Here is a 15550-nt window from a genome sequence, read left to right on the forward strand (position 1 = left end):
TGACTCTAATACCCAAAGCAATCTACAGATTCAATGCAATCCCTATCAAACTACCACTGGCATTTTTCACAGAACTAGAATGAAAAGTTTCACAATTTGTATGGAAACATAAAGACCCCGAATAGCCAAAGTAATCTTGAGAAAGAAAAACGGAGCTGGAGGAATCAGGCTCCCTGACTTCAGACTATACTACAAAGCTACAGTAATCAAGAAAGTATGGTACTGGCACAAAAACAGAAATATAGATCAATGGAACAGGACAGAAAGCCCAGAGATAAACCCATGTACCTATGGTCACCTTACCTTTGATAAAGGAGGCAAGAATATACAATGGAGAAAAGATAGTCTCTTCAGTAAGTGGTGCTGGGAAACCTGGACAGCTACATGTAAAAGAATGAAATTAGAACACTCCCTAACACCATACACAAAAATAAACTCAAAATGGATTAAAGACCTAAATGTAATGCCAGACACTATCAAACTCTTAGTGGAAAACATAGGCGGAACACTCAATGACATAAATCACAGCAAGATCATTTTTGACCCACCTCCTAGAGAAATGGAAATGAAAACAAAAATAAACAAATGGGACCTAATGAAACTTCAAAGCTTTTGTACAGCAAAGGAAACCATAAACAAGATGAAAAGACAGCCCTCAGAATGGGAGAAAATATCTGCAAATGAAGCAACTGACAAAGGATTAATCTCCAAAATTTACAAACAGCTCGTGCACTTCAATATCAAAAAAACAAACAATCCAATCCAAAAATGGGCAGAAGATCTAAATAGACATTTCTCCAAAGAAGATATACAGATTGCCAACAAACACATGAAAGGATGCTCAACATTATTAAGCATTAGAGAAATGCAAATCAAAACTACAATGAGATATCATCTCACACCAGTCAGAATGGCCATCATCAAAAAATCTACAAACAATAAATGCTGGAGAAGGTGTGGAGAAAAGGGAACCCTCTTGCACTGTTGGTGGGAATGTAAATTGATACAGCCACTATGGAGAACAGTATGGAGGTTCCTTAAAAAACTAAAAATAGAACTACCATACGACCCAGCAATCCCACTACTGGGCATATACCCTGAGAATACCATAATTCATAAAGAGTCATGTACCAAAATATTCATTGCAGCTTTATTTACAATAGCCAGGATATGGAAGCAACCTAAGTATATATCAACAGATGAATGGATAAAGAAGATGTGGCACATATATACAATGGAATATTACTCAGCCATAAAAAGAAACGAAATTGAGTTATTTGTAGTGAGGTGGATGGACCTAGAGTCTGTCATACAGAGTGAAGTAAGTCAGAAAAAGAAAAACAAATACTGTATGCTAACACATATATATGGAATCTAAGGAAAAAAAAAAAAGGTCATGAAGAACCTAGGGGCAAGGCGTGAATAAAGACACAGACCTACTAGAGAATGGACTTGAGGATATGGGGATGGGGAAGGGTAAGCTGTGACAAAGTGAGAGAGTGGCATGGACATATATACACTACCAAACGTAAAATAGATAGCTAGTGGGAAGCAGCTGCATAGCACAGGGAGATCAGCTTGGTGCTTTGTGACCACCTAGAGGGGTGGGATAGGGAGGGGGGGAGGGAGGGAGGGAGGGAGACACAAGAGGGAAGAGATATGGGGACATATGTATAGGTATAACTGGTTCACTTTGTTATAAAGCAGAAACTGACACACCACTGTAAAGCAATTATACTCCAATAAAGATGTTAAAAAAAAAAAACTGTATTGGCTGTCCTAACCAAAGTAATTAAGTAAGAGGAAGAAATAAAAGCTATCCAAATTGGAACAAAAGAAGCAAAATATCTCTGTTTGCAGATAACATGATTCTATATAATTCTCATAGAATCCACAAAAAACTACTAGAGCTAATAATCAAATTCAGCAAAGTTTCAAGTTACAAGATCTACATACAAATGTCAGTTCTGTTTCTATATACCAGCAATGAACAACCTGAAAAGGATATTAAGGAAATAATTTCATTTACAACAGCTTCCATGAGAATAAAATACTGAGAAATAAATTTTGACATGGAAGTGAAAAACTACAAAACATTGCTTAAAGACATAAATAACTGTAAAGAATCTAAAGTTCATAAATGGCAAGACTTAACGTTGTTTGAATGTCAATATTCCCCAAAGTCATCTACAGATTCAGTGCAATCCCTTTCAAAATTCAAATGACCTTTATGGCAGAAATCAAAACTGAGCATCAAATTCACATGGAACTGAAAGGGGCCCTAAATGGCTAAACGATATTGAAAAAGAAAACAAAGCTGGAGGACTCATTCTTCCCAATTTCAAAACTTACTATAAAGCTACAGTAATCAAAATAGAGTGGAACGGGCATAAAGATAAACACAAAGACCAATGGTACAGAATTGAAAGTATAGAAATGAATGCAAACATCGACATTGAACTGATATTTGGCAAAGGTGCCATGACCATTCATTAGGGAAACAAGTTTCTGTTCAACAAATGGTGCTGGGATATCTGGATAACTAAATGAAAAGAATAAAGTTTTGGACTCCTGCCTCACTCCATATATTAAAAAAAAAAAACAAACTCCAAATGGATCAATGACCTAAATATAAGAGCTAAAGGTATAACACTATTAGAAGAAAACACAGGAATAAATCTTTCTGACTTCAGATTTGGTAATGGATTCTTAGATTGATACCAAAAACTCAAGCAACAAAAGAAAAAAATAGATCAATTTCATAAAAATGAAAAACATTTGTTCATCTAAGGACATTATCAACAATGTGAAAAGAAAACCTATAGGATGGGAGAAAATATTTGCAAATCATGTATGAGGTAAGGGTTTAATATCCAGAATTGTAAGAACTCTTACAATTTAAAGGCAAACAATCCACTTAAAAAATGGGCAAAGAACTTGAAAGAATACATTAGAAGCTAATAAAATTTATTGCATGTAGGACGGTGGCTCAGGGACAAGGGAAGACAAGTTTTTGTTGTACATCTTTTTATATTTAAAAGATGTTAAACCATGTAAATGTATTATTTATTCAAACCTTAAAACCTGTTTTTAATGTTTTTTTTTTTAATTACCTAGGATATTGCTATGATCAATCAGTTTACTAAGAGACATTTTAATTGTATTTACATATCAATAAAAACGTTTATACTGATAAGGGAACACATAAAACTTGAGAAATAAGAAAAAATAAAAATATTAATCCTTCAATCACAAGACCTTTTTAAAAATATAGATATAAGGAACTAGGGTAAAATATTAAATACAAGTAATCCAATATCAAAGGATAAAATGAAATAAAAATTTTGACCTTTTATGCCCTGGGATTAGTTTCAAAGAAAGGCAAGGTATACTTCACTATTTACCAATTTAATTTTGAGGGAATACAACTTTGGTATATAATAAATGGTAAATCTTCTGGTAAAACAGAATAAAGTACAAATAATTAAGTAAAGAAAGATAAATGATCAATTCTTCATGAAATTATAAGTATATAAATATTTTTAAATATAAAACCCTTAAAATCAGCCAAAAAGTAAAGATCATACCACAAATAAAATATATGTGTATATATAAATATGTTTACATATATATTTATATATATATCTGATTACTGATGATGCAAATTTATAAATACTTCATGCAGTACAATCAGATTTTAGTGGTAGTTTTTTATGATTAAAAAAGGGAAAATTAAAATAAAAAAGCTTAAACTGCATCTCATAACAATTAGGTTTCTGTGATATTTTAAAGATTATATTAAGGAAACATAGTAAAAGGGATGCAAACATTAATGCACTGCAATGGATTATGTTACAAGCTGAAAAAAGAAAAGAAGCTCAAACGCCATTCTGCCAGGCAGAACTGCAAAACAATCTGAAATTGGACACTGATCCTTCAAGACATAGAAAAATTTCCATACTTATTAATGTCTCAGAGCTATTTTTAAATATTAGGTAAAATAAAACCATCAGCAAGAAAACAGTCATGTTTATCTTTTTTAAATTAAAAATACCTATAGGTATAAAAATTTTTTAAGCTCTACACATACATTTTCTTGAGGATCAGTACAAATTTCTTGTGCTAAACAGATAATTAAGGATAAGCTCTACATGGGTTTTGCCAATGCATTGTGTACCTATCATACTGTAGGTCCCGTGAATTATGATTAAAACCGGTGGTAAATATTAAGAAGATAACAAAAGAAACTTTTATGACACATTCTAAAATATTCTTAACCCATTAAAAAAAATTTCTGAACTGAAAATTGATTTCATAAATTGAATAATTCAAATAATTAAACTTGTTTGCAAATAAATCATTCACTGTCATTTAAATGAGATTACAGATAACTTTTTATTAATCTTTTATTGGCTAAATATAACTCCAAAAATAACTTTCTACAGTATTTATGGCTTATAACATAGGCAATGTGTACTAAAATAAATTTGCTACTCTATTTTGGACATTTAAAGCATGTGTCAATAACAGGTGAGCTACAAGAAAAACAAAAAAGGTACTTTCAAAAGTTATTGTAGACAATATTATAACTATCCTATCATCCTAAGACAAGTGTAATTACTGCCAAACAAATACAATAAAACTAAAATTAATAATAGGTAACTACGTTTAAGAAAAGTTACATTATTAGTCCCTGTGAATGTTCAATACAAAGCATGTCTATTTCTGAAGACAAATCACGCATATATCAAGAGCAGAGATAAAATAAATTAGTTAACTGGTAATGTAAAAAACAGACAGTGTTCATGGCACATAAATGGACCTACAGTAATAGTTGGTGCTGCAAAAGCTAATGATGCTTTAAGCAAAATTGGAAAACATGAATACCATGCAGTTTTACTGAACTCACCTGACAGAGGTGTAAAACCATTCTCTAGGAGCAGAGATGCATGCACAAAAGTAAGAATATGATTGCAAGTAATAGACTTTAACAAAATAAAAATATAACACTAAACTTCAAAATGACAAAAAATGGACACATGATGAGATCTGGGGAATGAAAATACTTTTATGTGTCTCACCTCTCTCTTTGCCAACAGCACATTAGGAACAATGTGTGGCAGGCAGCGCCCCAGCATTAACATAACACTTTTCTCACTGTCTGCAATCCGAGACACCTAAAAAAACAAAGAATTAATAAATGATGACACTGGAGAACTTCTGTGCATGATGGTATTGTACTTAAAGTTTATGTTTTGGACCCTGTCACCTCTATTCCAAACACACATCCAAAATTACAATTTATGATGATGATGATAAAAACAATAAGAACAACTGTAACCCCTAACAGGATAAACATTTTTATAGACCAGAAATGGATTTACAACACTGTTAAGAAGCAAGGGTGAAGACAGGGAGGCTTACAAGGCTTCAGTTCTGGGAACAAACAGGGATAACACAGGACTGGGGCAGCTTCAATGGTTTTTAATTTTGTTCTTGGGGAAAAGGTGCCCACAAAGCTACAGGCTTTGCCTAAGGTAAGAGTAGTTTGTATAATGAAGCTGCATGCAAGGGAAGTCCAAGGGGGCTGACCCAGTCTTACAATGGGGATTGCCAGATTGCATCCAAACCATCCTCTAGCTCTTTCATATTCTTAATGACATTGTGGGACAGAAGCCCAAAAGAGGTGAAGCGGAATCAACCATAAGACAGCTAGAAAGGGAGGAGTGAGTATAAAGATATGAGAAAAAAAGAAAAAAAGCCTCTGAAGATAAGCCTGCAACAACAATTACAAAGGACTTGAGGAAAACAAATCTGAGAGCTAATAAACTCTGAAATCAAAGACAATCAATCTGAACCTAGGGGTAGGACAGAAATAAAGACGCAGATGTAGAGAATGGACTTGAGGACACAGGGAGGGGGAAGGGTAAGCTGGGACGAAGTGAGAGAGTGGCATGGACATATATACACTACCAAATGTAAAACAGATAGCTAGTGGGAAGCAGCTGCATAGCACAGGGAGATCAGCTTGGTGCTTTGTGACCACCTAGAGGGATGGGATAGGGAGGGTGGGAGGGAGACGCAAGAGGGAGGAGATATGGGGATATATATGTATAGCTGATTCACTTTGTTACACTTTGTTATAAAGCAGAAACTAACACACCATTGTAAAGCAATTATACTCCGATAAAGATGTTAAAAAAAAAAAAAGAAAATTACAGACAACCAAAAAAAAAAAAAAAATCCAGATGCCCAGCTTCTCTTGAAAAAGACTGTTATCAGCTATGCCTTGCACAGAGAATCAGCCTAAATGGTAAGTGGGGCTGACATCCAACAGGCACCCATTTGCCACGCCAGGTATTTATCCACCAAAAGTAAGGAGTACCATTTTAATTTGCACAAAGGTGATATATAGTCTAGCAATGGCACTATCCTTGGGCCCTCACACACACAGAAGCAATCACCTGGAAGATTTAGGCAAAGGATGTAAGTTCGAATTTACTACAGTACCCACCACTCCTTATTATTACCCTCTTGCTTCATATTATGAGACCCGCCTGGTTTCTTTGTAGACATTTGAGTTTACAGCTTTTGTTCAGCATCAAAAGGAAATAATACTTTTGATTTATTCATCTAAATAACCTAAGTTTAGATTCACTTTGCAGAGGTAGGTTGTTCAGCTCCTGATACCAATGCAAATACTTAGAAATTAGGCTTTACAATCATATAGACCTGGGTAGCTGTCTAACACTGGGAAAGTTATGGGACTTGTCTAAAATTTCCTTATCTGGAAAATTAGACTAATATTACCTCCTTTGTAAGTTTGCAAATTAAAATGCAGATTAAATGAGATGACATGTAACATAATGCTTAGTGTGTGTTAGGTATTTTTTAATGTAATTTCACGTTGACTGCTGAAATAATACCCTCACCCTGACCCTGAAGCAGGAACTTATCAGTTATTTCTGGAATCACAATATTTGTTCACACTTATTAGACTATAAAGCATAAAGCATGAAGGTGGGGGGGAAAAAGACAATCCGAATGAAATTAAAAGTAGAGTAAAAATAACTGAAATTATAAACAATATGTACACTTGATTTGGTTTTCTGAATTATACCACAGAGAGGCATATAACCATATGTCGGTAGACATAACAAATTAAAACTAGACTGTACAAGGCCACTTTAATACTAAACAAAGTTTTAACCTAAAGACAAAAATAATCAACTACTTTCCTTAAAAGTTTAAAATTTTAGGAACTATTTCTTAGAACATTATTTTAAATACTAGATTTGTACTTGAAATAGAGTCTTATCACAATTATTTTTGGGTAAGATGCTAAGAAGAAAAACTGAATGTTTTAAGAAAGTTTGAAAAGAATCTGGTATAATTTACCTCTGATCCTAAACGACTATCTGCTGACATTCGACAGAAAGAGAGTAGTGCTTGATGGAAAGCAGGAGACAACTTCCTAGAAGAAAATATTGAATGAAAATGGGACAATACCAAATAGTTACCACTGGCATTTAAGGAGAAAGTAAGTTGCAGGTTATAATTCCCATCCTTGCATGAACCCTACCCCATAAATGTTAACTGAATATCTCAGCCACAAAAGACTTAAAGGTCACTTCAGTGGAAAACTATACTGGGGAAAAGAAATCAGCAATAGACGCTGATCTTAAAAGAGCTTGATGTTATGGGAATGAATGACTTATAAATGTTAGTGGATTAAACCTGAAGTGGTATGGCAGGTCAATGACCACAGAAAGTGTTTGTAAAACCTGAAATGAGGATTTTTTTTTCTTCCCTAATTCTCTATGATCCCAGAAAGGTAAACAGTGGATACAAAGGTTGACCTGGTATGTTGCTGAGAAGTTTTACAGATCTATATAATGATAATGATAATCCTTAATGTTAGAAACCCACATAAAAGAATTAAAAATTAAAGATAAATGAAGGAGAGGCTTGTTCAACATTCATGGTATATCTCAAAGGAAGTATTTTTGTAATTGAAAATATTAGCCTATTTATGTTCAATAAAAAAGGTTAAAACATATTTTTAAAACAACACTGGTCTCTACATAATAGTATTCATAATATTATAACTATGAGTTGTACTTTATGTGCTCTATCTACAAAGAAAAGGGCTAACACCAAAGTTACATAATAGAGGTTATTTAGTATACACCACAAAGTGGCCCCCAGTAACATCTCATTGTGGAGTTAGTGTGCCAAAGCTTAATCCTGTTTGCTCATTATGTTTTCCCTCCCATATTCTTTCAGTGGAGGGAGCTATAATGCATCCAATTGCCTAAACCAGAAAGCCTTTATTCTTCCCTTTCTTTTAATCTCCTAATCCAATCAATCTTTTACTTTCTATCTTGTAAATCTATCCACTTCTTTCTAATACAGGAAATTCAATCATTTCTTACTTGGATTCTTCCAACAGATATCCTACTAGTCTCCTTTCTTCCAGTCTTGCTACCCTCCAATTACCTCTACCCTAGAGAACTCTTTCTAAAACTTAGGTGCCATCACGCCCCAACTCTCTAAAATGAGTTAACATGGCTTATATGACTTAGTCTTTGCTTAATTCTCCAACTTCATCTCCTGTCATTCTTCTCACTTGCATTCTTTGCTTCAACCTTAATAAATTCTTCTTAGCTTGCAAAGTGCACAGTGTTCTCCCCACACATGCTGTTCTCTCTTAGTAGGAAGACTTCGTCTTATTTCTTTGTCTGGTTAACTACTACTTAGTCATCAGGTCTAAAGTTAGATAATACTTCTTCCCAGAAATCTTTCCTGCTCTGATGCCTAGGTTAGGTGCCCTGATTGTGTGTTCCCAAAGCAAGGTGAACTTCTCTTATATTACTACTCTTCATACTTATAATTGTCTGTCGGCCTCTCTCATACTGTAAGGTTTGTAACTGAAGGGATGACCATATGTTTGGTTATCATTATACTCCTCATTAAGACTGCCTGACATATAGTTAAGAGCTAAAAAAATTAGCTGAAGAAATTTAACAGTCATCTTTCTCCAGAGAGTGGCTTTGGTGTATCAAAGGAGATATATGGAAGTACTCCTAAACACCAAGAACTATTATGAATGCCACTGTTATTGAATATCATTTTTATGACTGTATCTTAACCATATTAGATTAAATGCACTTTGAGGATTGGGCTGTGCCTATTTCAACCCCCATAATACCTAAAAATACACGCACGCACACACACACACACACACACACACACACACACACACACACTTAAGCAGGTACACAGAAAGTTGTGGCACATGAGTGGAAAGATTTGCTTGGGAAAAAAAAATCAAATACTTCTCACTAATAATGAGTACCTTTAAGTCTAAAACAAATTAGTCATGCTTTCCTATTACATCCCAACACTTGGTATAATATTCCTGCATTTAATAGGAGGAGGAGGAAGCATGGCTTTGTGGCTCAGAATGCACCATAGGGTAATTTGTGAGGATTAACTAAGTTAGTATACGTAAAGCGTGTAGAACTGTGCCTGACATATAAAAAAGAACTCAGTAAATGTTCCTTTCTTAACATTTTTCACATTAAAATGTAAAATAATTTAAAACACATTTTGTCTCCTCTACTGGAAAACATTATCATGACGGGCAAGGGACCGTGCTTTTGTCATCTGAGTTCAATCACTGCAATCCAATAAAAACTAAATGAATTAAGAGAATATTAATAATACAATATTAGTAATGGAAGCAGACACAGGAAAAAGGCCTAAGATTAATAGCTAATCCCCTCTTTAGTACAGGTAACTATTCAGTACCAAAACCTTCTACTGAGTCTGATAATGACTGTAGAATACAGAAAAGGTAAAAAGCACTGGGTAAAATACAGCACATAAAACATACATATTATTTATGGGTTTAAGTACTTGGCTAAGATAGGACCTATCTCCTTTATGGTCTATTCCTTGTTAATACAATTCAACTTAGTAATTACTTGTGATTTTTCTTGGTGACATGGACTTTGCTATGTGTTAAGTTCATGCCAAACATAAAAATTCATACATCTGATCTGCAAAATAAGAACTGAAACTCTTCTATTTTGACAATGTTCTAAATAGCTGAAAGATGCATCTCAAAACACAGGATGCATACTAACCTATTGGGTTTATCAAAATGGACTGTGTTTTTATTTGATGGAGAAGAAGATGGCATTCCTTCTCTTTCTCTCCTGGGGAAAGAATGTGGGAAATTCTCTTTAGGAATAGTGGAATCAATTTCATCTGATTTTGAAAGATGGATATCCTTGTTTTCTCCCATGCCTGAACTATTTATAACTGAATTCTGTCCACTGTCTTCAGAGTCCTTGTGGGGAGACTGATCCAAAGAAGGCTGAACAGAGTCACAAACTACAGGGCTGGCAAAGTGTTCATTTTTGAGGAAGTCCATTTCACTGCAGAAAGAAAGAGAAATTATCAGAGAATAACTGTATTTTTTAAAACTTTGGCAATAGCATAAACCTCATAATGGGCTTAATGGTTTAATAGTATAACATATTAATAGAAAGTGGTTTGGCAACTTATTAATCTTTTCTGCACCATATACACTGATGCTTCATATACCTAGAAGTGCAGCTACAAACTCTTATAAAGCATAAAAATGGTTTTATAAACTATGCTTTGGATTAGCACTTAACTTTCTTCATTTGAAAAATGGGGAAAATTCTACAGAATTAAGAATTAAATGAAATAATGAATGGGAAATATGTACAACACTAATGTGAAAAGCTATTTTATTACTACTGATACAACTTGGAGAAAATAAAAAATATCTTATTTCTTGGTTCCAAGACATATGCAATTACATGATTATTATAGGGACAACTTTTTTTGGGAAAAAGGACACTTTAAGTATATAAGCAACTATAAGACTTTTTTCCAGAAGTATTAGGATATGAAAAATTATGTCTTACAACTGAAATGTTATTTTATATATTTATATAATCTGTCAATTTCTTTAAAAACTTTAAGAGGTTTTTTAGAAATAATGATTAAGTACTAACCTTTCAAGTCTTCTGATTTGTTCCATCAACGACCATTTCTCACTATTTAATAAACTAATTTTATCTTCTAATTTCTTTACTAGCAAGGAGTTCTAAAATCAAAATGAGAGAAAAACAGAAACTCAAGATCTCATAGTATGCTTTTATGCAGTTTAAACACTTTTTGTGGACTGGATTACTTAGTTAATATCTCTCACCTCTACAGTAGCAGGAGTTTCAAGGGTTGGAGGAAGGTTGCCTAAAATTGGTGTCAGAGCCTCTAATTCATCTTCTTCTACACCACTGGCCACATCCACAAGATCTTTCCCAGTCACTTGATGATTTCCAAAATCTCGGTAGAGTTGCAATAAGTCTGGAGGTTTGGGAATGTTTAATCCTACATCATCCCATAGTTCAAAATCCTAAAAGATAAAAAAATAATAATAATAAAAAAATCTATGTGGCAGTTTTATCTTGTATTTTTGAAATTTTTCTTTTTTTATAACATCTTTATTGGAGTATAATTGCTTTAAAATGGTGTGTCAGTTTCTGCTTTATAACAAAGTGAATCAGTTATACCTATACATATGTCCCCATATCTCTTCCCTCTTGTGTCTCCCTCCCTCCCACCCTCCCTATCCCACCCCTCTAGGTGGTCACAAAGCACCGAGCTGATCTCCCTGTGCTATGCAGCTGCTTCACACTAGCAATCTATTTTACATTTGGTAGTGTATATATGTCCATGCCACTCTCTCATTTTGTCCCAGCTTACCCTACCCCCTCCCCGGATCCTCAAGTCCATTCTCTAGTAGGTCTGCGTCTTTATTCCCGCCTTGCCCCTGGATTCTTCATGACCATTTTTTTTTTTTTAGATTCCATATATATGTGTTAGCATACGGTATTTGTTTTTCTCGTTCTGACTTACCTCACTCTGTATGACAGACTCTAGGTCCATCCACCTCACTACAACTAACTCAATTTTGTTTCTTCTTATGGCTGAATAATATTCCACTGTATATATGTGCCACATTTTCTTTATCCATTCAGCTGTTGATGGACACTTAGGTTGTTTCCATGTCCTGGCTATTGTAAATAGAGCTGCAATGAACACTGTGGTACATGACTCTTTTTGAATTATGGTTTTCTCAGGGTATATGCCCAGTAGTGGGACTGCTGGGTTGTATGGTAGTTCTATTTTTATTTTCTTAAGGAACCTCGATACTGATCTCCACAGTGGCTGTATAAATTTACATTCCGACCAACACTGCAAGAGGGTGCCCTTTTCTCCCCACCCTCTCCAGCATTTATTGTTTGTAGATTTTTTGATGATGGCCATTCTGACTGGTGTGAGATGATATCTCATTGTAGTTTTGATTTGCATTTCTCTAATGATTAATAATGTTGAGCATTCTTTCATGGGTTTGTTGGCAATCTGTATATCTCCTTTGGAGAAATGTCTATTTAGGTCTTCTGCACATTTTTGGATTGGGTTGTTTGTTTTTTTAATATTGAGCTCCATGAGCTGTTTATATTATTTGGAAATCAATCCTTTGTCCATTGATTCTTTCGCAAATATTTTACTCCCATTCTAAGGGTTGTCTTTTCGTCTTGTTTGTAGTTTCCTTTGCTGTGCAAAAGCTTTGAAGTTTCATTAGGTCCCATTTGTTTATTTTTGTTTTTATTTCCATTACTCTAGGAGGTGGATCAAAAAAAATCTTGCAGTGATTAATGTAAAAGAGTGTTCTTCCTATGTTTTCCTCTAAGAGTTTTATAGTGTCTGGTCTTATGTTAAGGTCTCTAATCCATTTTGAATTTATTTTTGTGTATGGTGTTAAGGAGTGTTCTAATTTCACTCTTTTACATGTAGCTGTCCAGGTTTCCCAGCACCACTTACTGAAGAGACTGTCTTTTCTCCATTGTATACCCTTGCCTCCTTTGTCATAGATTAGTTGACCATAGATGTGTGGGTTTATCTCTGGGCTTTCTATCCTGTTCCATTGATCTATATTTCTGTTTTTGTGCCAGTACCATATGGTCTTGATTACTGTAGCATTATAGTACAGTCTGAAGTCAGGGAGCCTGATTCCTCCCACTTCGTGTTCTTCCCTAAAGACCACTTTGGCTATTCGGGGTCTTTAGTGTCTCCATACAAATTTTAAGATTTTTTTGTTCTAGTTCCGTAAAAAATGCCATTGGTAATTTGACAGGGATCCCATTGAATTTGTAGATTGCTTTGGGTAGTATAGTCATTTTCACAATATTGATTCTTCCAATCCAAGAAGATGGTATATCGCTCCATCTGGGTGTAACATCTTTAATTTCTTTCAACAGTGTCTTATAATTTTCTGCATACAGATCTTCTGTCTCCTTAGGTAGGTTTATTCCTAGATATTTTATTCTTTTTGTTGCATTGGTAAAATGGGAGTGTTTTCTTAATTTCACTTTCACATTTTTCATCATTATTGTATAGGAATGCAAGAGATTTCTGTGCATTAATTTTGTATCCTGCTACTTTACCAAATTCATTGATTAGCTCTAGTAGTTTTCTGGTAGCATCTTTAGGATTCTCTATGTATAGTATCATGTCATCTGCAAACAGTGACAGCTTTACTTCTTCTTTTCCGATTTGGATTCCTTTTATTTCCTTTTCTTCTCTGATTGCTGTGGCTAAAACTTTCAAAACTATGTTGAATAAGAGTGGTGAGAGTGGGCAATCTTGTCTTGTTCCTGATCTTAATGGAAAGGGTTTCAATTTTTCACCATTGAGGATGATGTTGGCTGTGTATTTGTCATATATGGCCTTTATTATGTTCAGGTAATTCTCTCTATGCCTACTTTCTGGAGGGTTTTTATCATAAATGGGTGTTGAATTTTGTCGAAAGCTTTCTCTGCATCTATTGAGATGATCATATGGTTTTTCTCCTTCAATCTGTTAATATGGCATATCACACTGATTAATTTGCGCATACTGAAGAATCCTTGCATTCCTGGGATAAACCCCACTTGATCATGGTGTATCATCCTTTTAATGTGCTGCTGGATTCTGTTTGCTAGTATTTTGTTGTGGATTTTTGCATCTATATTCATCAGTGATATTGGCCTGTAGTTTTCTTTCTTTGAGACATCTTTGTGTGGTTTTGGTATCAGGGTGATGGTGGCCTCGTAGAATGAGTTTGGGAGTGTACCTCCCTCTGCTATATTTTGGAAGAGTTTGAGAAGGATAGGTGTTAGCTCTTCTTTAAATGTTTGATAGAATTCGCCTGTGAAGCCAACTGGTCCTGGGCTTTTGTTTGTTGGAAGATTTTTAATCACAGTTTCAATTGCGGTGCGTCTGATTGGTCTGTTCATATTTTCTATTTCTCCTGGTTCAGTCTCAGCACATTGTGTATTTCTAAGAATTTGTCCTTTTCTTCCAGGTTGTCCATTTGATTGGCATATAGCTGCTTGTAGTAATCTCTCATGATCTTTTGTGTTTCTGCAGTGTCAGTTGTTACTTCTCCTTTTTCGTTTCTGATTCTATTGATTTGAGTCTTCTCCCTTTATTTCTTGATGAGTCTGACTAATGGTTTATGAATTTTGTTTACCTTCTCTAAGAACCAGCTTTTAGTTTTATTGATCTTTGCTATAGTTTCCTTCATTTCTTTTTCATTTACTTCTGATCTGATCTTTATGATTTCTTTCCTTCTGCTAACTTTGGGGTTGTTTTGTTCTTCTTTCTCTAATTGCTTTAGGTGTAAGGTTAGGTTGTTTACTTGAGATGTTTCTTGTTTCTTGAGGTACGATTGTATTGCTATAAACTGCCCTCTTAAAACTGCTTCTGCTGCATCCCATAGGTTTTGGGTCGCTGTGTTTTCATTGTCATTTGTTTCTAGGTATTTTTTGATTTCCTCTTTAATTTTCAAGTGATCTCTTGGTTATTAAGTAGTGTATTGTTTAGCCTCCATGTGTTTGTATTTTTACTGATTTTTTCCTGTAATTGATACAACGCTATGATAGTCTCATAGCATTGTGGTCAGAAAAGATACTTGATACAATTTCAATTTTCTTAAATTTACCAAGGCTTGTTTTGTGACCCAAGATATGATCTATCCTGCAGAATGTTCCAATGAGCACTTGAAAAGAATGTGCATTCTGTTGCTTTTGGATGGAATGTCCTATAAATATCAATTAAGTCCATCTTGTTTAATATATCATTTAAAGCTTGTGTTTCCTTATTTATTTTCATTTTGGATGATCTGTCCATTGGTGAAAGTGGGCTGTTAAAGTCCTCCCTATGATTGTGTTACTGTCAATTTCCCCTTTTATGGCTGTTAGTATTTGCCTTATGTATTGCGCTGCTCCTGTGCTGGGTGCATAAATATTTACAGTTGTTACATCTTCTTCTTGGATTGATCCCTTGATCATTATGTAGTGTCCTTCTTTGTCTATTGTAATAGTCTTTGTTTTAAAGCTTATTTTGTCTGATATGAGAATTGCTTCTCCAGCTTTCTTTTGATTTCCATTTGCATGGAATATCT

At 34.4% G+C, this 15550-nt stretch overlaps 1 protein-coding gene across 1 annotated transcript in view; it reads right to left on the reverse strand.

Annotated features, from left to right (window-relative positions):
• Positions 1–15550, reverse strand: part of RELCH (RAB11 binding and LisH domain, coiled-coil and HEAT repeat containing) — a 120992-nt gene that overhangs the window by 68950 nt on the left and 36492 nt on the right. Inside the window, exons 6-10 of the mRNA XM_007457529.1 lie at positions 11252–11455; positions 11055–11146; positions 10152–10445; positions 7399–7474; positions 5082–5177 (exon numbers count right to left, since the gene is read on the reverse strand). Coding sequence (XP_007457591.1) covers positions 5082–5177; positions 7399–7474; positions 10152–10445; positions 11055–11146; positions 11252–11455 — 762 coding nt within the window. The remainder of the gene's footprint in view (positions 1–5081; positions 5178–7398; positions 7475–10151; positions 10446–11054; positions 11147–11251; positions 11456–15550) is intronic.

Source organism: Lipotes vexillifer, unplaced genomic scaffold (genome assembly GCF_000442215.2).
Source record: "Lipotes vexillifer unplaced genomic scaffold, Lipotes_vexillifer_v1.1 scaffold125, whole genome shotgun sequence".
Taxonomy (NCBI): domain Eukaryota; kingdom Metazoa; phylum Chordata; class Mammalia; order Artiodactyla; family Lipotidae; genus Lipotes; species Lipotes vexillifer.